At 41.4% G+C, this 24,123-nt stretch overlaps 1 protein-coding gene across 1 annotated transcript in view; it reads right to left on the reverse strand.

Annotated features, from left to right (window-relative positions):
• LOC122799860 (prenylcysteine oxidase-like) overlaps positions 1–24,123 on the reverse strand; it is a 189,973-nt gene that overhangs the window by 78,487 nt on the left and 87,363 nt on the right. Inside the window, exon 2 of the mRNA XM_044069213.1 lies at positions 18,492–18,698. Coding sequence (XP_043925148.1) covers positions 18,492–18,698 — 207 coding nt within the window. The remainder of the gene's footprint in view (positions 1–18,491; positions 18,699–24,123) is intronic.

A 24,123-nucleotide genomic window follows, 5' to 3' on the forward strand; every position in this document is an offset into this window, starting at 1 on the left:
AAAAGAAGACAGATTCACCTTACCTGAGCCTTCGTGATTGATCACCTGTTTCGAGTAAACCCATCCTTCAGTCGCCGATCAGAAAGTGGCTGGCCTCTTTTGTACGACAATTCAGTCGGAGGACTTTTCTAATAAGAAGAACCGATGTGGTTTCTTCCCCGTACGGTTTCAAGCCACCTGGCCTGTCTGATCCGAAGCGAAGTGAAGGTTTCCGGTCCAAAGAGCCAATCTGTCAAAGGAAAAAACTTCAAAGACCAATACACGTAAGGTTCAGTTAAGGCACTTTAATTTACTTGCAGCAAAGAGACAAAAGCATGCAAATACAAGGATTTGTCTAACTACTAACAGGAAGTATGTTCATTCTTATACTATTTTACAAGACATGGCCTTCTAAGCTGACGTAATCAAACACAACTTTCAGTATTGTTCTACAGCAGATGTTACTCAGATTTTCTGCTGACATGACTAGATTTGTGAGAAACTTTTCAGAAAAACAACCTGGCCTTGGTGACTAATAATCCGTTTACAAGCGTCTATTGTACAGTGTTACATTTCAAGGTACTTTTCTAATACAGATACAAGCAAATGCTGATTGCAGTTCATATTTTCAAGCAGGCTTTGTACTAATTATCTGTAACCTCTACAGCTGTGTATTTTCTCATGGTACAGCGGAACTTCTCGTCTAAGTTTCATACAAGTAGTATTGTTCTATTCATTATTTTCCTAACGCAAGCAGAAATCACCTGCTTCTCAGTAAATTTCCAAGGCACACGCAAGATTTTAGCTAACAGTACAAGGTCAGAAAGCAACTGCAGTTTGTACAGATTTATAGATAGTAGAACAATACTGAAAGTTGTGTTTGATTACGTCAGCTTAGAAGGCCATGTCTTGTAAAATAGTATAAGAATGAACATACGACAAATCCTTGTATTTGCATGCTTTAGTCTCCTTGCTGCAAGTAAATTAAAGTGCCTTAACTGAACCTTACGTGTATTTGGTCTTTGAAGTTTTTTCCTTTGACACTTAGTGCCAAATAAGTTGTCTTTGTGCAAGGGGGCATCCAACAATTTAGATTTAACATGGTCTGGCAAGGGCTGCTCCTTAAGCCATGCATGCTTTCTAAGGACAGATCCAGTGACTGCTGCCATATTCTAGGGCGTAAAAACCACAGTGCAAGAAGTGTTTAGTTACTTGACTAGCAGAATGCATTAACTCTTGTAACTCTTTAGATTCTGCACAAGCTGGAAAGGAAGACATTTTTTTGTTTTTGGAGTTCCAGGGTATGTTGCAGAAATTTTCACATATGGAACTGACAACTGAGTGCTCTGATAGCAAGAGTAACTGAGGTGTATACTTTTTTACCCCGTCTGTCTAGTGCACGGGAATCCCTAGCTGAAGGGGTGGGATTCTTAGCAGAGGTTACTTTAATTCTTTTAGGCCCTTGAAAAATTACCTCGGGATCAGCAGTAAGATTTTTAAAAATAAATTTGTGTGAGTCAGGGACTCTGTAGTACCTGTCTGGTTTTCTGGGTGCAGGAGGGAGGGTGTCAGGAGTCAAAATAGATTCCAAGAAAACATCCTCCACAACATCTAGGACTGGGGGGATGGCCAAGGGTCTGTGCTGTTGAAGAGCTAAGAATTCCCTGAGTCTCTTTTTAGACTGAGGGTAGTCCTGACTTTCCCATTGGAAATGCTCCCTTAAGGTATGAAGGATTTCCCCAAAGGAAAATTCCTCTGGGGGAGAGGCTGAAGGAACAGAATCCTCTGCATCAGAATCCTCATAAGCAAAGAAGCGTTGCATGTCTTCATATTCAGATGCATCAGAGTCATCAGACTCCTGTTCAGACAAAACTACAGGGGACAGATCTCTTTTCCTTTTGGTAGGGGTAGCTTGGCTTCCCCTGATCAGCATGATAAGGTCTTCTGCCATTTTAAGCATTTGAGACTGAGGCAAGGAAGCAAGGTGCCTGAGATTGGGTTGTCAGTTTCTTGGGTGTGGTTCGTACCCTGGGCCTAAGAAACTCGGTCATTTTTGAAAGAACGGTAGTTGCGAAAGAAGATGTTGGTTTGTATCGAGAATCGGTAATCCAAAGGACTTCTTCGGAAGCCGGTATCTGCTCAGCGGCTCTGGACCCATCCAAGGTAGAGACGACAGCAGGATCCTTAGTCGAAGAAGAGTTTTGCGGCATACCAGACTCCGAAAGGGTCTCGGTAGCAGCCTGCAAATCCACAGAAGCGGGCATCAGGAGAACTGACGACTAGCTTAACGGGAGCGTTGTCAGTAGGTTTCGACCTGTGCAGTCTGTTTCTGTCTTTAGCTTTACATTTTTTTTAGAAGATCTGCTGCTGGATGGCTTACCGAAGCCATATCAAAGTTCGAGGACTGTAAGCGAAAATATCTAGCTACAATAAGGGCCCGAATACGGATATTTCTGGCATTGAACAAAGCACAGAAGGACAGCTTTGTGGTCTGGGCCTAAGCAAGTGATGCAGTAGGAATGAAAACCTCGGTGTGGTATTTGCTTTCCACAGGTGAGACAATTGTTAACTTTTTCTGACATCGGTTAGTGCAAAAAAAGGATCCCCAACAGGCTACTTAGCTTTAGAAGACTTCAGCCTCAATTCAGTAGCGGCCGACTAATATTCATGCAAACTGCTTCTGCTTCGGGCTCCACGGCAAGAAAGACTGATGTAATAGCATCGGCTGCCTTACTTTATACTACTGATGACCTGACGTCAGTCCTGAAGTGACAGCAGCCAAAGCAGAAATACTAAGCCTCTGGTATTCGGGCTGGCTGAGGGCTACCCTGGCAGGTATAACACAAATGTGATGACTGCAACAGTGAAACACGAAGAACATCTGCTTCTGGCAAAACATTCTCAAAGGGCAGCAATGTCCACTAGATTCTGAAGTTACTCAGTGTTCCGTGTACCTCCTGACAATATCCATTGCTGATAAAAGTATAGGCATTGTCCTTCAGCTACTCGTCTGCCTCAACCACGACTGAAATTCCACCTATGAAATAAATATATATATATGCCAAAAACATACCTGCATAAAGAAAATTAAAGTTTGTACAGCACATGCTGACCAACAAGGAAACAGTTTACTCACACTGCCACGCTATGGGCCAATCAACCCATTTTTCTCCTCCAGTACCTCCCCTCAGAACATCTTCACATCCCTCCAGTAAGTCTAGGGAATGGTAAGCCCAAGAAATAGCACCCCAATGTGATTCAAAACTATACAACTCAATATACAATTAACAAGTAGTGGGCATATTCAAAACAAACTATCAGAAACCACATCTGATGTTTATTATTTTTTTTTTTTTTTTGTTCTCTGGAATACCCACCATGCTGCATTGCATAATATTAGTCACACCACTCTGAGAAGGTTTAGTCACTTAAGTAACTATCAGACTGTTACAAGCTTGTTCATGATGGCAATAAAAAGCTCTGTGTGTTATCACTGTACCCAAAAATGTACTACAGATGTTCTTAAATATAAAGTTTTGCAATTCTGTTTGAAGAATATTTCGCCGAATTCTGGAATTTAGGATTAATTCAGTGTGCATTTAAGTGAGTGAATGTTCAGCATAAGGACTGCCAAACAAGGATGGTGTTTAATGTCATCAGTAGCAAACCTGCTATTCTGTCACTAGTAAAAAACTAAAGTTACGTATTTACCATAATGCTAGATCTGTGTTGTCCTCTTCCATCATCAACTGATGGCAGTTTATTGGATCCAAAGAGATTTGACATTGACAGCTCTAGCCTTTTTGGATCCAAGGCTCAGGCTCCTCCCCTACCAATAATTTCCCTGAGTCAAGTGAATACCTCAGATCGACTTTGCCTGCCTAATAGAATAATATAACTGGTACCCAAATCTCACATATATACCTGAGATAGAGACCATGGCTGCAACAAGACAAAGCTTGAGATAGGTAAAGTGCGGTCAAACTGGAGCCCAGTCAGAGAGTGACAATTGTCAGGGTGATGGAGGGAAAGTCGAGGAGGATGGAAGAGGACAACATGGACCTAGTGTTATGGTGCATACATAACTTTCATAGCCAATGCTGTTTCTTCTATCTGACTTCAATTGTTGGCACTGAATCCTTAGTTGCTACAAACCCTGAAAGGTCTCACGGAAAGATATTCCAGAGGACGGTGGAACCAAAACAGGTCCTAGACCGGCAATGTCAGTCAGTTCGTAGTGGGATATATAGGTATGCACAGTAGACCAATTAGCTGCTCCACAAATGTCATCAATAGGTACCATTGAGTAGTAGTGTGAAGAAGTGGCTACCATTCTGGTAGAATGAACTTCAGGATTACAAGGAAGGCTAAATCATTTTCCTTATAGGTTCATAGGTTCATAGGTTCATACTAGGCTATCTGCCCTGGGGCAATTATAAGCCTAGCCCGATTCTGTATGGCTTACGCCACCCCTTGATTTGAGTATACTGTGCCCTTTTTAAGGTTTAGTTTACTGTCCCTCTGTCTAATAGTGACACGGGAGTAATCCCTGGGACAAACCTACGATCCCCCATCCACTTATCGAAATTCTTCTTGAAGAGATTCAGTGAGGTGCTCTGCCTCACATGAACTGGAATTCTATTCCAGAGCGAAGGGAGCCTCTGGGTTATGAACCTGTCCCTCCAGCAAGTTCTATTTATTTCTGTGCTGAGGTTCAAGTCCCTCGAGCGTGTGGCTCTAAGAGATTTAGATTTACTGAGGTGGAGCATGTCCATTAATTCTGGATTTGACATAGCTTTGTATGTCAGGCATAGATCGCCTCGAAGTAGGCGGTATGCAACTGAGGAGAGCTGGAGTTTTTTTAACCGAGCAGCATATGGCATCTGTTTGAGACCCTTGATCCTCTTGGTGAGATACTTTTGGGGTCTTTCTAATTGCTGCAGGTGTAGGGTAAGGTACATCCCAAAAGGGGCATTGTATTCTATGATGGGCCTGATGAGGGATGAATAAAGGGGCACGATTACCTCTCTTGATCTAGATGTGAAACCCTTCGTGACAAGGTGGGCTATGTAGAAGGTCTTTCTAACCACTTTGGCAATGTGGTTTTCAAAGGAGAGATTGCTATCAACTTGGGTCCCCAGGTCCCTAATAACTTTCTCTGTACTTAATGGGTTTCCGCCTATGTGGTAATTTGTAGGCACATTGTTTTTGCCAAAGGGTATGACTATACATTTTTTGGCATTTAGCTTTAAACCATGGCGCTGGCACCAGTTATCTGTCTCTGTGAGACCTTTTTGAAGGATGTTTGTGTCAGCTGGAGAGTTGATTATGGCCCAGTTTGCAGTCGCTCTGAACTTGGTGAGCCATAGTCCTCCCACATTTGCTTGTACCTCGGGAAAGTATATACCGAACAAGAGTGGTCCCAGGACAGAACCCTGTGGGACACCACTTGTGACCAGTTTCGAGTCTGACATGGCTCCAGCAACTCTCACTCTGTGGGTTCTGTCTTTGAGCCAGTTTGCGACCCATCTTGTGACATAGGGGTTTATATTTAAGCTGAATAGCTTATCTATGATGCCCGAGTGGGGTATTGTGTCAAATGCCTTTGCAAGGTCCAGATAGGCTGTGTGGACTACCTTCCCTTCATCTATGGCTTTGGTGACTGTTTCAAAGAAGTCAACCAGGTTCAAAAGTCAGATCTGCCCTTGATAAAGCCGAACTGGGTAGGATCTAGTGTCTGTAGGTCCCCAATATCTTTGTTTATGAGCTCTATGATGATACTCTCCATAGCCTTGCAGACTAAGCTAGTCAGGCATATGGGGCGATAGTTTCCAGGGTCCATAGAGCCTCCACCTTTGTGGAGTGGGACCACTGTTGCTGTACGCCATTCTTTGGGCACATATCCTGTAGTGAGGCTGAGATTGTATAGCTGTTTTATTTGAGGGATTAGTTCCTCTTGTAGTTCATGTAGGACGCAACCTGGGACGCCATCTGGTCCCATGGAAGCAGTGTTTTTTGCTTTGGAGAGGGCAGCCTTCACCTGAGCATCTGAGATGTTTGGGAGGCAGCCCTCTGCCGGGATAGATACTTGCTCTTTCAAAATGCATTCAGATAGCCACCTGGATAGAGTCACTTTAAAAAAACTTTTTTCCAGTACGACTTGAAGTAAAGGAAACAACAAATTGGTCAGTCTTCCTTACAGCTCTAGTTTGATGTTGGTAAAATCACAGTTGTTGATGAACATCCATCAAATGTAAAAAGTATTCCCCATTATTGGAAAACATTTGGAAGAAAACAGGTACATTAATAGTTTGATTCAAAGAAAACTCTGAAACCACCTTAGTTAGTTCAAAGCAATACCATAACTTTATGAAAAATCAAGAATAAGGTGTTTTTAAAAAAAAAAAAAAAAAAAAAAAAGCTTGAAGCTCTGAAATTCTTTGATAGGCGGTAATTGCCACCCAAGTATCTTCAATGAAAGATAATTTAACTCTGCAGTCACAGCTGGTTCAAATGGAGGTATGTCAATGTCTGAAATAGAAGGGTAATGTCCCAAGGTGGAATGTGATTCCTTAAAAGGGGAGGAAGAAAGGAACCACCTTAGAAAAGTTTACATTCGCTTCTGCAAATTTTCATAGTGGAGAGATTGGAGAGGTTGTCAAAAAAGGCAGAACCTAAAATGACAGCCTCAACTGTCTGAACATCATAGGAACTGGAGAAATCATGCTGTTAGTTTCATGGTAGGTACGTCCAGGTGAGGCATGCTGGACAGGTGAGATACAAGATCTGAAGCCAGAAATAGGGGAACCATAATTGTAAACGCCAAAAGGCAGCAATGAAGATCACTTTCGCTTGGCACCACATTGCTTTCTGCAGACTCTTTGGAATTAGGGCAGTAGGGGGTTAAGCATACAAAAGACCCAGGGCCAATCATAAACCAGAGCATCCCTCTGAGATTCACTCTCCTAGGAAAGCAAGCAAAGTAGCTGCTGCACTTGGTGTTGCAGCAGGTATTAAAATGGTCAGAGTATAGCTGGCCCCAGTGGCTGAAAATTAAATTGGCCACTATTTGATAGCAGGACCACTCATGAGGGAGAAGGCTGGACCTGCTCAGCTTGCCCACTAATACACTGAATTACCCCCAGATATACATTGCCATCAGAAAGTGATGGGAAGACATTGCCCACTGCCAAACCCTCATGGCTTCTTGACACAACAGGTAAGAGCACATACCCCCTTGTCTGTTGATGTACCATACCATCCCCATGTTGTCTGTCTGGATCAAAATCATTCCCATGTGGAGGAGTCCTGAAAAGACTGCAATGCCAGGAGGACCACTTTAACTCCAGGATTTTGTTGTGAAGACTGGCCTCTGAGGCAGACCACATGACTTGGACCATCTTTCCCATGAAATGCCCCCCAACCAGGAAGCACCCATAGTCACTTTGGCCTGAGGGGGAGGCAGAAAAAAGGGTGACTTTGGGAGAATAGGGGTAGAGTCTAACCATTACTGAACATGTCGTCTACATATGCTGATGCGGGAAATTTTCAAACCATTTCTTAGATCTATGTATGAGAAACAGAAAATTTACACCAGGACTGCCCCCTGTACTACTAATAGACAGATGTTCCTAAATGCATTATTCCATGCATGCCCCCCTCAAATTATCTATGGTATGATCCCAGTTATTTTCACTAGGGATAATGCATATAATTATCAACCATGGGATTGGTAAGGCCAGTCTATAATCAAATGAGATAGGTTATTTCAAGAACAAAATGGGAAACTGGCTTGGCTTAAAATGGTCTTCTACAACAGCAGCTGGTCTACTACTTACATATGAACCTATAAATGGGAAAGTGAATCGTTGGTAATGAAATGATCACTGAACTGCTAAAGGGCACTGCAATACCATCATGTAAAATCTGGCCTGAGGAATTAGGATGAGAGGGACTACCATCAATACTAGGAGACACGGAATGCACCTGGCCAGGGGTTTCTGAAGGTAGAGTACCACTGAAGCTTGTTGATGAATGGTGAGAATTCTCAACTCAGGTAGTCTGGCTATATGAAATGTCTTATCCAGATGAGCCCCAATGAACTTCTACAGCTTGGACAGGAGCAAACTTTTATTTTTCCATACTCATCATTACTCCCATATTGGAACAAAGCTGAAGCAAGGAATCCCTGGCTTGGAGTAACAGCTTCCTGGAGGACATGGTTATGACAGTCATCCATATATGGGGGCATATGAAATCGCTGCGATCTGAAGTGGGGAGGAGGGGCTGTGGTGGGGCTAAAAGGCAAAGCCTTGAACAGGAAATGCCTGGCTCCCAGCCGAAAGGTGAAGAAACTTCTACAACAACTTTGCTGAGCACATCCAGTCATCCTCACTTAACAGTGCTGGACCTTGATCATCACGAACTTTATCTATTTTACATACTAATTTAGCTGGCTGGGGTTCAAAATGGGCCTGAGGTCTCCATTCTTCTTTGGTACCAAAAGAACGTTTAGTGCATTCCAGATACTTGTTGATCTGGTTGGAATGCCTGGATGACTCCCTCATCTAGCAGCTTTTTTACTTCCTGTGCTGCAGCATTACTTTGAGGGGTGGGACATTAGGAAGCCTTTTTGAATTGGGTGGACAATAAAGAAATGGAATTATGTAGCCTCTGGTAATGATTTTCTGCACCCACGTTACCTTGGGTGATGGATGTCCAGGCTGAAGGGTGCAGAGATGAGCATTCTGCCAACTTCCTCCAGAGTGCAGCAGTTGGGCAACATTTCAGGAGGACTGAACAGGTCTGTCAGTGAAGGGGTACTGAAATCCTTGACTCTGTGGTCCCTCTACCTTGAGGGTGATGTCCATTGTGATTATTCCTCCCTCCACCCTGGGAGGAACAGTCAGGAGAAGCATCTGGTGAAAATCCTTGAGATTTTCAGAACCAAAGCTATGTGCCCCTCTTCTAGTTCCTAGAAAGTCCTGGGGGGGGGCTGATCCCAATGGCAGACAAGGTCTTGCCAAGGTGCTCACTTCTAGACAGTTTCTCTTTCATCTTTGGTACAAACAGAGTTGACCCATCACAGGAAGCATTGATAAACGACATCTTAAAATGCTCAGTGAAGTAAAAAATAAGCAAGAGTGCCAGTGAATGGCAATACGGTCTATTGCTACTCTCAAAGTGCCATCAGTGGAAAAGAAGGAGCACAGGCACATTTGAGAGGGACTGGAGGGTAGCAAGCTGCATATCCACTGTCTTAATGACTTCTGCAGGTAAGGACCCTGAGAAAGATGGGAGATAGAAAATTCACCCTGGGATCACTTCTATGGCTCTGCTCGACGGAGGCATAGGAAAATTATTTTCTTGGGTGGCGACAGCCAGGGTACCCTTTTGGCTAGACTTATATACGCCCTAGGGCCAATAGCCTAGTACCTACCTATGAATGGTCCTTTGTCAAGGCCCTGTGAAACCATGTTACATCAGCCAAATAGTTCAGCACCCTTGGGTAGCTAAAGTGTAAATTACTTTTCTCAACTCTGTCCAACTTCCTGTTAGGGGGTGGATAGTAGAGCTCTATTCTGCCAGCTCTTTCTTAGTGGCTGATGCAACCACCATAGAATTTGCCACAGGACCCTTGTTCCAGAAAGGTCTGTCCTTAGCGGAGACAAAGATTTCATCTGGTTTATGGGGAATTGGTTCAACCACTTCTAGCTCTGTCCAAGCCCACATCAAAACCAAATACACAAGTTCATCATCAGGACATACAACCCAGGAAGTAGACCAGCTAGCCCCAAATGCCTTGAGAAATATTGTTTCCTTCTGGGAGGGAGTGCCAGTAGGCTATCCCCACTTCTGCCTTAGTAATTATAGAATCTCACCAAAACACATACTCTAGGGGAGCTCTAGAGGAACATTCCCCTTCATCAAAATCAATAACCTTGGAAAGGAACTCCTGAGCAGACTCTAAGTGCCTCCTTTTGCACACATGCCTCCAGTGTACTTCTACTGTGAGAGGTACCATGGGACTCCAAAGCAGATAAGTCCACAAAATGAACTGTCTCACGACCTTCATGGGCTTGCTGTCCCGAAGTGGCAGTAGAAGAAGGGATGACTCTAAATGTGAGAGAGATACCTGCTCTCTAATCATGGACAGCACTCTCACAAAGGCCTCAAAGCCCGGAGCTGAAAGTAGTCACAGAGCAGGCCCTGCAGCATCTGAAGAAGTGCCAAAGAGAAAGCTCTGAGAACAAGTCCAACTTAGCTCCAAAGCAGACACCAGAGCTGAACTATCAAGAGCCAAAGTGCCAAAAAAAGGATACAAAAATCTTGGAGTTGATCCTGACCACCCAGGCACTGGAGTTAACCTCTCGGCATCGGGAACCATTGCAATCTGTGCCTGTTAGGTCAAAGATATTGTCAGAGAAGAAGAGACCCCATCCTTTGGCTCCGACAGTGGCAATCCTAAGGAAACAGGGTGGCCTAATGGTTAAGGTGTTTGCCTTACAAACACAAGGTGCAGGGTTTGAGTCTCACAAGGGATAATTGGCTAGGCTTACAATGGCTCGCAAGGGCAGTTAGCTTAGTACTAACCTATGAACCTATGATCCACAGGCACTGGATTTGAAAGTCAGATTAGAGAAGGAGTAATCACCAAAGGGAGTGACTGCTTCTGGCCCCCCGAAAGTGGTTGGTGCAAGGAAGATCCCCACTGAATCTGGGTCCTCAGGAACTTCCTCATCATCCTTTTCACATCTGCTTTGGACAGGCTCCTTGAAGATATTGACCCAAGAGAAGAGGCCTTAGACGGTGGCCTGGAGACAAACTGAAAACTCTTCTCCTGTAGGAAGGGGGAATTAAGTCTTGGACTAACAGGTTCTGGTAATAACCAGGATACAGTAAAGGGTGGAGTAGGTGATCTGATCCTGATCAGATTTGAAACTGTAGTCAGTTCCAAAGTCTTTTGTACCCTTGGAGCCAGTCAGATCATGGGAACATTTTTTTAGGCTCTTTCTCCCAGTGTTTCTCAGAGTTTCTCACAAGAAGCTTCTTTATCCTTGCCCTTGCCTTTCACTTTTACTCCCACACTTTTGTATGTCAATTTCTTACTCAGGGGAGATGAAGATGATTGTGAGGCGTTATCTTCCTTCACAAAGGCAGGAAGAAGCCTCTAAGTCCAGCTCTGACCACCCATCAAACAGAACTCTGATGCAAACAGTGAAGCAAGCAGAGTAATCCTCATCAAGATGTAAGGCTACCAAACAAAATACACACAGAGCGTGCGTCCTGTGGAGAGATTTTATAACCACAAGAAATACACTTTTTAAAATGGGAGGCCTTGTCAGACACCCTGAAAACACAACTTGTATGAAGCATAAAGGTATAGTTACACCAAGCTACAAGAACTACATTAGACAAACCAACCAACAACAAACAAACCCTATGATTTTAATAATAATCTTTAAAGATAATCTGAAAAAGGTTAACTACACACTAAAATAAAGATTCTTTGAAGATATATATATATATATATATATATATATATATATATATATATACATACATGTGTGTGTGTAAAGGGGAAGACGGAAAGCAGAAATTGAAATAAAAACCTCAAAAGTGGTGCACTGAGCACTATCTATAAGCCTAATGACAAACCAATAAAAGTTGAATTAACACCACTTATCTGTCAAGACCGCTGTGCCAAGATGACCACATCTGTAGAATTTGAGTGGCAAATGAGATGTGGAGTACTCAGTTGGTGGAGGGGAATTATGGGTAGGTGGCAGAGCCTGAGCCTTGGATCCAAAAAATCTAGAGCTGCCAATGTTGGATCCATATGGATCCAATACACCCCTGTCAGTTGAAGATGGATGGAAGAGACAACATTGGATCATTGATTTCAATTTCATAACAACTAAAAATACAAAATAGCATCCGTACTAGTTCATAAAACATTAACACTCTGAAAACCACAAGCAGCAAGGCAAATCTGATGACTATGAAAGATGAATTCCCTTTCTTCAACAGGACTCATTAAGAGGTGAAAGCTTTCATATCACCCTTATGCAACTTTATTTCTCTTTTCTGTAGAATAATTTGTTTATTATAAACTCTTTAAGTAAAGATCTGAAATGTATCCAAAACTGAATGGTTATCAGTCATCTGCAGTTAAACATATATCCATGACTGCTTTCTTGGCCATTCATGTCACCTTAAAAAAAATAAAATTGTCCAGTGTTAAATGTGCCCATTTCTTATAAAGGTAATAGGCTAGAATTTATAATGAAGGCTGAAAATCTCGATGTGATTACAGATAACAGACTGATGCTATTAGAAGGCCAGATATCATCTGTTGTCAAATCACCTTGTTTCCACCTATGAAATGTCTTTCACATGAAGCACTACAGAAGACCTTTTGGTGATGATGCATGCTGTGGTATCTTTTGCATCTTGACTATTGTAATTCCCTGTATCTGAGGCTGCATAAAACTGAGCATGATCAGCTGATTTAAGTTTAGAATTCCACAGCTCATATAATTTACGGGTACACATTACCTCCATATTACCCCAGTTATGCATAGTTTGCACTGGCTGCCAGTTACATCCCATATCATCCTGAAAATCTTGCTGTTAGTTTATGCAACCTACAACAGGATGGGTTCCCACATCTTAAGGAGCCCCTGGTCCCTTCCTAATCCACAAGGCCTTTGCATTTCACTTCCCTGTACATCTTGGAAGAGCCTACGGTAAAGGCAAAGTCTGTGCTCTTTTTGATATGACGCTCATCTCTCGAAACATCCCTCCCTCCCTTCCAGTGGTTGAGTGAATTTGCCATGCTCTCAGGTTTTAAGAGGTACTTTAAAAGATATCTATTTACCCAGGCATGCAGCATTGCCAAGTTTTAGTATTTTGTTGATCATGCCTTTTCAGTCAATAGTTTCCTTAATTTCCCACACTTGACTGTTGTTGTTGTTTATTACTTTAGCTGTTTCATTTACCATGTTTTTAACTGTCATAATGTTGAATTTAAGCATCTTAATACAATGTACTTCAACTTCAGCAGTGTGTTGGCCTGGAGTTGCTTATAAATGAAGAAAGCTTGCATAGCTCCCTGTAACTGCTGGGGGGGGGGTGCATGCAAGGTCCTTTTCCTCCATATAATTTGTTTCTTTTTAAACAGGAAGATTCAGCCTGCACATTCCATTTTCAGTAACATGTCCATAAAAAAAAAAGTCTGTTTTACATGTCCCAGTATGCACTCTGCAACAGACCCAAGAAGAAGACAGAAACAGATTTCCACAATCAATTTTTCCCATAGGAAAGTGGACTATGTGTATTCATAGGATCATAAAATGTTACTAGGCTATTGGTCCTGAGGCCCTTCTAAGCCTAGTCAAGAGTTTATCCCATGTCTAGGATGTATTTTCTATTTCCCATCCAGTTAAACAGGTTGCGCTTAAAAAGGGGTAAAGAAGTACTCTGCTTGACTTGGAGAGGGAGTCTATTCCACACATGAGGGAGTTTCTGGGACACAAATCTGTCCCACCACCAAGTCCTATCAATGTCACAGACCAGGTTGAGGCCATGCATGTGGGTTACTCAAGTGGAGCTTGACTTGCAGATATGCAGCAGTCCTATCAAGGCGGGATCCGGATTGCCTTGTATGCCATACACAGGTCACCTCTGAGGAGTCTATATGAAACTGAGCAGAGGGATAGTGCTTTTAACCTGTGTATGGCAGATTTTTGAGGCTCTGGATTCTCCTGGTGAGGAACCTCTGTGGTCCCTCCAGCTGCTGCATGTGCTTTGTGAGGCACATGCCAAATGGGGCATTGTACTCAACAATGGGCCTTATAAGGGAAAAATACAGGGATGTTATAATCTCCTTTCCCTGGATGGGATACCCTTGCTCATGAGGTGGGCCATGTAGAAAGCTTTCTATAAAATAGAAGCAACATGGTGGTCAAAAGTCAGGTTGTTATTAATCTGGGTGTTTAAATCCCTCACAACCGACTGCGTGCTTAGGATAATGTGATAATTTGTGGGGACGTCACTCTCTCAAAAGGGGATGATGATGCATTTTTTTTATTCAACTTGGAGGTCATGTTTCTGGCACCAGTCATTTGTTTGGGTGAGACCCTCTCAGAGGATGTCCACATCACTACAGGAACTGATGACGGCGCCCAGCTTGCAGTCATCTGCAAACTTGGTCAGCCATAGCCACTGGTTTTGGCCCGCACCTCAGAAAAGTATATCCCAAATAACAGAGGCCTCAAGACCGAACCCTGGGGTACGCCACTCAATACAGGTCTACTGCTTGAGGTGGCTTCCCCTATTTTTACTAGGTGGGTTCTATCAGTTAGCTAGTCAGCTACCCATCTGGTAACATACAGATTGATGCCTAGTTGAGAGAGCTTATCTATTATGCCCGAGTGGGGAACAGTTTTGAAGGCTTTCGGCAGGTCAAAGTAGGCAGTGTGCACCATCTTACCCTCATCCATGGCTTTGGTGACTGTCTCAAAAAAGTGGACTAAATTTAACAGACATGACCTCCCCTTGACGAAACCAAACTATGTGGGATCGAGTGTTTGGAGGTTGCCGGTGTCCTTGTTAATGAGGTCCATGATAATCCGTTTCATGGCCCTGCAGATCAGGCTAGTTAGGATGATGGGTCTATAATTTCCTGGATCAGTGGATGTTCCACCTTTGTGTAAAGGGACGACAATGGCCGTCCTCCACTTAGCTGGGACAAAGCCAGTACACAGGCTTTGGTTGAATAGGGCAGATAATGGTGATTCAAGTTCCTGCCTGAGTTCATGTAGGATGCAGCCTGGGATGTTATCAGGTCCCACAGAGGCTGTACTTTTTGCCTTTGAGACAGCAGTGATGACCTGATCCCTAGATATAAGAGGAAGGAGGCAGGTACTGGGAAAGTCATGATTTACCGATGGGGGAGACAGAGGGGTGACATTTTCACTGAATCTGTCAGCCAGCAAGTTTGCTACATGTGGTGTCCTTGACCACCAGTTCTGAACAGATCTGGGTGCTTCCTTTGAGATTACGGACATATGTGAAGCAGGCCTTATGATTGTCTGTAGTTGATGTGTCTAATTTGGACTCGAAGTTTGCTTTGCAAGATTTCACTAGTGCTCTTATTTGCTTGTTCAGGCTAAGGAGAGATTGCTTCCAATTGGGCACCTGCTCATTCTTGGTCCTGGATAGCAATTTTTTTTTTTTGTTATAGAGTTTATTGCAGATGTCCACCAGACAGGTTTAATCTTCCTTGCGGAGGATGATGATTTAGTCCTGTCAGGTATTTCTGATTCCATGCATCTATATAAATGTCCATATAATAATTTGGTATAGTTTTGGATACCGGTGCCAGTTTATAGAGGGGGAGGGGGCTGTGAAGCTGTTTATACCATCCCTCAGGAGGCTATAATCAGCTTTGGAGAAGTTTTTTTGTTTGACCCTAGCTAGAGGGGGATCAGGGGAGATCGTGACTTCGAACATGACCGCTTTATGGTCTGATCTTACAAGGGAAGATGATACAGCAGGGATGCTGTAGTGGTTACTCATGTTGGTCATTACCAAGTCCAAGATATTATCACCTCTTGTGGGGGTATCAACTAGCTGTTCCAGACCATTTGCATTAACAAAATCAAGGAATCTCTGGGCATTTGTGTTCTGGCATGAGTTCTTCCAGTCTATGTTTGGGTAGTTAAAGTCACCCAGGATCAGGGTAAAGGGTTGAATCTTGATAGATTCAAAGAGGTCCAGATAGGCAAATTGGGCATCTTGAGTCACATTTGGGGGCCGGTAGCGAGCTATGATTTGAATAGGAGTCTTGTCAATGGTTACCTGCACCTGGAGTGTCTCTTGTGCATCATACTGTTTAAATAGCCTGGAGGTGTGTATGTCTTTAACACATATATTGAAACTCCACCTCCTGTGGCTTTACTACTCTTGGTTTGGGGTCGGAATGCATGATAGGATGAGTAACCAGGTATGGCTGGGGTGCTCTCCACAGCTTTGAATCAGGTTTCTGTGACTGTGCAGATATCAGACTTTTCCAGGGTTAAGAATGCTTGCAATGAGTACAGTTTCATGTTTAGACTCCTAGCACTTAGGAGCATGACCTTTAATTTGCATTTTGTTGAAATTTTTATGTTGTTAATTTTAACCTCATCACTTTTTCTAAAAAAGGAACTATGGTGGAGGCAAGTGCCATTGCCAGATGTCTGAAGCCCGAAGCTCAAGTGAGACAAATGCAGGCCATCTCTGGCAAAGCATTGTGATCTGTCAATCATATCTTACCAGGCTGTCAGGTACTAGATCCCCCTGGGATGACAAGCCAATTGTTAAAGTCAATCATTTTTTGTTTGTATTGAGGCATTATTCTGGTGATGGTAGAATGCTGCTTAAGGCTAGGGACTTACCCACCTGGGACACATATTCAGTGAGTTCAATCATATCTCTCTTCATATAGTCCAGGGAAGAACATCTCAAGTCATTCACACCAACATGGACTATGACAGAGCCATAACAGTACCTGTTGTTGAGAGACTTCAGTACATGTGATATGGCAGATTCTGGCTCCTGACAGACAACTAACCATGGTTTTCTCCTTATCCAGCCTGCTGAGAAGCAGATCTGTATGTCTCACAATGGAGTCTCCTATGGCTAATATGTTGGGTTTATGGTTAAGCCTTAGTGGTTGTGAGACAAAGGTGTGTGAACTATGTGTAGTATGTGGTGTGGAGGGCTGTGGCGATTGCGTGTGTTTTTGCCTCAGAGGTCTCCTTTATTTGGGTATTTTTTTTATTAAGGACCTCCACATATGTGGGTGTGTGTTGTATAGGTGTGGGTAGTGTTTGAGGTGTAGTGATTGTGTCAACAACCTTCTCAGTGCCAGATATACTGGCTTATGAGGGAGACAGCATAGACTCTAGGTTCTTAATGTAAGTGCATCTCTCGCAAATTCTGTTCCTAGGTGGTAGTAGTAGGTGGTTGTCTGTGTACATAAGGCAGTTGCTACACTGTCTCAGGATGCCCATATCAACCAGACTGGCAGGATAAACTGTAAGAAATTGTCCATCCATATTTGTCAGAGAGAAAGGCCAGGGAGAGCTAAGGGGTAAGCCTAAAGCCCAAGTGGTTAAATCAAAAGTAAGAGGCTTAGAATAACACTTACATTTTAAACAGGCAACAAACAAGCAGTAACAAACCGCAACAGAAAAGATGCAATTGAAAAGATGCAGTTGAACACTTTAGAGAACAAGCCACAGCAAGCAGCAGAAAAAGCAAGATAAAGTAAAAGAGTAGGAGGAGGAAACACAAATACAGTAAAAGCAGCTGAATAAACTGTTTTTTTTTTTTTTTTAGTGAAGTAGAAAATGAGAGGAGGAACAGAAGAAAATTATTCAAGGTTAAGGAACTAAAGGATTTGACCTTGCCAAATGATTTCTGTATTAGGTAAAATGAGCTATTGAGATGGGACTGGGAGGAGTGTCCCTTATCAAATTTACAGCAGGGGTGGGCAACAGCAAAAGCCACCAACTTTAAGAACATAACAGCAGTTGGGTGGAGGGAAAACAAAAATTTAACCAGAGGTCAGCAAATATAAATGGGGACACAGATAAGTAAATAATTCAGTCAAACAATTAAATAAAAACAGTGCAGTAAACTAGTGCAGTACTGTTACACAAATAAATAAAAAACAGTGCAGTACTGATAAGCAAATAAATACAACCAGTGCAGTGCTGATAAGAAACACTGAACACTTAGATAAAGTGCAAAAATATATAATTATGTAGATCTGTAATTCAGATTGCTTAAGAAACACTCTCCGTCGGGCACAATGGAGCTCTAGCAAGATAAGCCTTATCAATTAACACACTGTCTGCATTTCAGTACATTTGGTGTATACTGCTAGATGTAACTCCTCAAAGAATGTTATCATTCTTTCCTTTCTTCCAGGTACATTTAACTTGGTTAATTACTTAAAATAACCAAGTATGGCTCACTGACAAGTACTTGTACAATGTAGTGATCTAAGAGCCCAGTACAGTTAACGGACATTCAGAGACATAAGGGGAATGGAAGATAGAAGAATTAAACCCGGAGCAGCATAGCATGACTAACCATTTTCTTCTTTAACCACAGGTAGACTATTCTAGTTATAGCACTACTGATGAAGTATCTCTGTTATTCTGTATACAGCAAAACAAATGAAAAAGATACAACTTAAAAACTGCAAGCATCCCTCCAAATATATTTGGAGCATTTCTCCCCGGGCCTCTGAAAAAAACAACTCTGTCTGTGGAACCATTCCCGACATTCAAACAAATTAAAAATAAATAAATAAAATAAATAAATAAATATCAGATTCTTCTAATTCTTTTCCATATAATATACATAAATTAAGCATTAATTTACTGCTTAACACACAAAACAATGCAATTTATCCAATCCCACTTGAGCGGTTCTGCAATGTAACAATTACTCACCTAATTCTTTGACAAAGTCCTGCATATGCAGGTGTAGCGAATGTATGGTAGCACCTCCAGACTCATACTGCTGATTGTTGACTGTGATGGTAGCCAGTCGCCCTCCAACAGCACTTTTTTCATAAATATCAATTTGCACATCCAGACCAAACTGCTGTCTCAGATAATAAGCTGCAGCTGAGCCACTAATTCCAGCACCAATCACAGCTGTAAAAATACAACACATGGTAATCAGCACTCTGTAATGCAATCACATTGTGAAGATCTCAGATGTTTCTATTCAGCTGTTATTCCTTTCATAAAATCAACAATCCATATTCGTTTATTTTTTCACCTTCAAAATGGTTGACATCAATAAAGTTAAAGTGAATACCTGAAAATTAAGTAAGTAGTTGGTAGCAGATTTGAGAGTCTAGAAATAAAAGCAAGTATCATAATAAGTTCATAGACTCATAGGTATATACTAGGTTAATGACCATTAGGGCCTTTATAAGCCTAGCTATGCAATCCAACCCAACTGCATCCCTATGCATCATGGGCATTTATTAGCAGGAGGTATGCTAGTTAGGAAACGGGGGGGGGGGGGTATGTTAGTCTGGGCATTACTACCTAAAACTATCAGAGACATGGGGGCCAGATCTGGGGTGAATTTCCGATTTCCCATCAGATGGTCACAGATACACAAACAGGATTAGAGATGGACTCTGTTTCACATGGATGGGGTGCCTGTTCCAGATCATGGGGATACTCTGAGACACGTATCTGCCTCTCCAACATGTTTTATTTATGTCACAAGCAAAATTTAAATCCTTGGATCTAATGGATCTGATGCTGTTCATTTTGCTGATGTGCAAAGGGTCCATTACAGCTATATCCAAGGATGCACTGTATGCTAAGCATAGATCACCTTGCATGTAGGAGACTAAGTATATAGACAGAGCTTTAAGGCGATCTGTATAGCACATTGTATTTATACCCTGGAATTTCCTGGTAAGGAACCTTTGTGGGCTATTCAGCTGTTGCATATGTCTGGTCAAGTCAATACTGATGGGGGCATTATACTCAATGAGGGGTCTGATAAGGGCCAAATAAAGTGGCACTATGACTTTTCTGGACCTAGATGCCATGCCCTTACTTATTAAGTTGGGTTAAATAGAATGACCAACATGTGTCCAAGGTAGTAAGAAAATCAAAGATCAGATTACTGTCTACGTATGTTCCCAAATCCTTGATTAGCAGGTCAATTCTTAGGGGTGAATTATAGATGGAGTAATTAGGCTGGGTGGCAGTTTTCCCAAATGGCTTTATAACACACTTCTTGGCATTGAGTTTTAGTCCATGACTTTGGCACAAGTCATTTGTGTGAGTTAACATTCATGCAAGATGTTTGTGTCATGGAGTATTCTATGACCCAATATGCAGTCATCTGTGAACTTAGCCAAAGGCCTTAGACATTACCGTTCACCTCCAAGTAGTAGATGGCAAATAGGAGCGGTCCCAGAACAGAACTCTGAGGTACCCTGCTGGTGACTCATCTCTTACTGGAGGTGGAATCACCAATCCTAACTTCCTGGGTCCTGTCTGTGAGCCAGCTGGCAATACAGAGAGTTATGTATGGGTTTTACCCAAGATGATAGAGTCATAAGGAACAATGCCCTCAAAATAAAGACAGAATTTACATTCAGCATTCTTACACCTACTGCAACTAGAGTTACTAAACATTTAAAAGTGACACCATATCTCAGTTAACACCAAAATTCTTTATCTCCTTGAGCAGTGAACAAGAACAAGAGTGCTAAAAAGGTTGTGGAAGAAAGATTTACATTGAGAAGTTCAGATACAGGAGTGAAGGAAAGGAGGATCAAAGGGAGTTTAAGGCCAGGGATATTCTGAATGGCTGCAGACATAGCATTCTAGACCGCAGGAACTAGTTTAGAAAATGACATTTCTGTGGTAGCCAACGAGAAGGAATGTCTTAGTAAGGTGATGAAGCAACAGAAGGAAAATCATAGTGGGTGATATAATTAAACAACTGAAGTAGCTTGAAAAGCTGAGGAAGCAAAGAAGAAAGTTTCATATTCAGTAACAGGAAGTGAAGGCTGTTGAACTTGTTTGGGTTTTTTGTAACACAGCAGTGCTGTGTCGGTTACAGAGGGGGGTGGGGGGCATATTCTAGGGTGAGCATGAGAAGTATTTTGGTTACAGTACAATAAGCATTTAAGGTACCTGGCATATTCAAAAGAGTGTTTTAGTCCATAGAGGACCTTCATTATGACACCTTCTATACAGAATATGAGGGAAGGATCCAAAACAACCTCGAGACATTTGCAACAACCTGCAGGAGATACCGAATTTCCCTATAGACTGGAAAGCAGAAAAGGATTATTAAATACTAGTTTTTGCTGGATATGAAATATAATTACTTACAAATCAGAAAGTACAATAATACTATTTTTACACATGCATTGACACTCACATATTCTGCAGATTTTGAAGAAATCAAATACATAATACATAAATATTGGAAGGTTTTTGATAATGATATTGGGGTCTTGGACAAGATAGGTAAGAGACCCACTATAGTTTATAAAAAGAGTACATCAATAAAAGGACTACTTGAAAAAGGCAAACCTAATCTCACTAGAGGTGGCACGTATAAATGTGGTAGATGTCCCCAGTGCCCTTTCATGATGGATACAGACAAATTTAATCTTAAGAATATTGGATCCATTACTAATAAAAAGAAAATGTTTTGCTATACTAAGGGGGTTGTTTATATTGCAGTATGTAAAAACTGCCAAGGTTATTATGTGGGGAAAACAAAAAATGCTTTTAGACTTAGTCTACCAACATTTATATGACATCAAGCAGAAAAATATGAAGAATGCATTATTTAGGCATATTAATGACCAAAGTAATCACAGTTTTAGTTTTTTTATTCTTGAACAAGTTGATTTGGGACAAAGGGGCGGACCTGTTGAGGAATATTTGGAGTACATTGAGTTAAAGTGGCAGATCAGACTGAATGCATACTCCCCTCCAGGTCTTAATGATAGAATTTCTACAGCACCACTTTTGAAACTTAAACAGTTATTTATGTTATGATTTATTTATATTGTCATTGGTATTTTTTGCCTTATAACATTCTTTACATGTGACACTATTGATTTAACATTTGGTTAGTTGACTTTTGTGAATGGCTGCAGACATAGCATTCTAGACCGCAGGAACTAGTTTAGAACATGACATTCCTGTGGAAGGAATGTTTCTTAATTGAAGCAACAGAAGGAAAATCATAGTGGGTGATATAATTAAACAACTGAAGTAGCTTGAAAAGCTGAGGAAGCAAAGAAGAAAGTTTCATATTCAGTAACAGGAAGTGAAGGCTGTTGAACTTGTTTGTTTGTAACACAGCAGTGCTGTGTCGCCTAGAAAAGGGTGGGGGCATATTCTAGGGTGAGCATGAGAAGTATTTTGGTTACAGTACAATAAGCATTTAAGGTACCTGGCATATTCAAAAGAGTGTTTTAGTCCATAGAGGACCTTCATTATGACACCTTCTATACAGAATATGAGGGAAGGATCCAAAACAACCTCGAGACATTTGCAACAACCTGCAGGAGATACCGAATTTCCCTATAGACTGGAAAGCAGAAAAGGATTATTAAATACTAGTTTTTGCTGGATATGAAATATAATTACTTACAAATCAGAAAGTATGTTAACTTGGTTTTGATAAAACCAGAGGCATAAATTTGGGACTGTAGCCATACCTCTCAACTTTTTTCACAGAATGTCCAGATTTTTACCTCATAATTTTGGTCTGTTTCTTCTACAATTTGTATTTTTTTTGGCCAAACCACTGGTAAATCATTGAGGACTGAAGTAAAAAATAATGGCAACCATTTGAGTTTCAGACTTCAAACCCTTCAGAAAATTCATGCTAATGCAAAACCTGGTATTCTATCAACTTTCTAAGTTTGCACGAGAAATATTTAAAAAGTGTCCCTATTTCTGGGCTTTTGTCCCCCTGTTATTTGTGGATCTGTCCAGATTTCTTGCTCAAAGATGTTGAGAGATATGCCTGTAGCTGTTAACAAATAAAGCTGAAATTCCTACATGCCTAAAGAAGTACTATCAATAACTGGCCATTAACATTTAAAAACAAGCATGTTGATTTGTCAGCCCAACCAATGTACCCGTTGTAAGTCGAGCATATACCAATAGAAAAAAGTCCGGTCACCTGTACTTTTTAACTTTTCTTGACTGCAAAAAAAAATAAATAAATAATAATAATAATTTTAAATCCGGACAGTCCAGAGGTAATTAATGGGACAGAGAAAATACTAGGAAAATCAAGAACATTAGTCAAAACTAAACAAACAAACCAGATTTTCCTTACATTTTCTCCATCCCATCTCTCTTGTACCTCCCAGGTATTCTGATTTCATATTTTATAAAAAAATAAAGAAAAAGCAACAGAGAGCTTCCTTACTCTGTTGCTTCCTTTTCAAAACACTGATGTATTACTTAAGCATAGGAATGTAAACTCCATGCACATGTGCAGTACATCAAGAAAGCCCCAGGATACAAAAACAAAGTAGAACACCACCATTATACAAGGACATTATTTAAGAAAAGTTTTTTTTTTTTCTTAAATAATGTCATTGTATAATAGCAATAACCCAGGGCTGGGTGTGGGTAATGCTGATTTACTGACAGTTGTCTTTGTTTGGTCACTTAGGGGTTCACCCTTGTGACCAAATCACACCAACCACTGGTACATCCAGCAATACCTACACCCAGCCATGGGTTACTGCTATATTAAGTCATCGTTATACAGTAAGATTTTAAGTGATGGAGACAAGAGGGAAAGGGAAAGTTATTAGAGGAAAGGAAAAAAAGGGTGGGTCCAAGAATGCAGCCTTGGGGAACACAAAAATTAAGAGTGGCAGGTTCAGAGTTTGTAGATCAATAACATGTTAAGTAGTTGCGGAACAAATGAATGGCGAGGCAAGAGAATGAAAGAGGGGAGAATCTAGAGAGAAGAGGTAGGGTGCACTAAATCAAAGGTTCACTCCAAGTCAACAAACAATGTACCTCAATAAACCCCTGTCCACCATGAGAAAGTGAAGTCAATGGCCAAGAAAAGTGCAATGCTGGTATTACAGGATTGCCAAAATCAGTACTGTGCATTGGACAATACTTGTTAAGCATATAATCCAAGTTCAACCTGTATGCTCTTTTTTTCCAGTTACTTTATCAATGAGTGAAGACAACGCAATACAGGAATTATTTTGAAGAGCAGAAACGTACTACAGAATGAGATAAAGCTGTGTTGCTTATATAGACATAATTCAAGAGGGAAATTAAGTAAATTCTAACAGGGATCAAGACAAACAAATTAAAAGAAAATGAAATAAGCATACAGACAGATATCAACCTTTCATGGCCACCTCATGAACAAAAGTCACTATTCACAAAGTTTACAAGATAAGTAGGAAACAGAAGTGGATCACCACATGTTTCTTCTATATCACACACAACAGACATTTTAGAATGGGACTGGCAACACTCAGAAGACAAACTCAGGAGTATGGTGCTGTCTTGTAATCACCCAATATGAAATATC

Source organism: Protopterus annectens, chromosome 4.part0, assembly GCF_019279795.1.
Source record: "Protopterus annectens isolate FY-2018-M chromosome 4.part0, PAN1.0, whole genome shotgun sequence".
Lineage (NCBI taxonomy): Eukaryota > Metazoa > Chordata > Ceratodontiformes > Protopteridae > Protopterus > Protopterus annectens.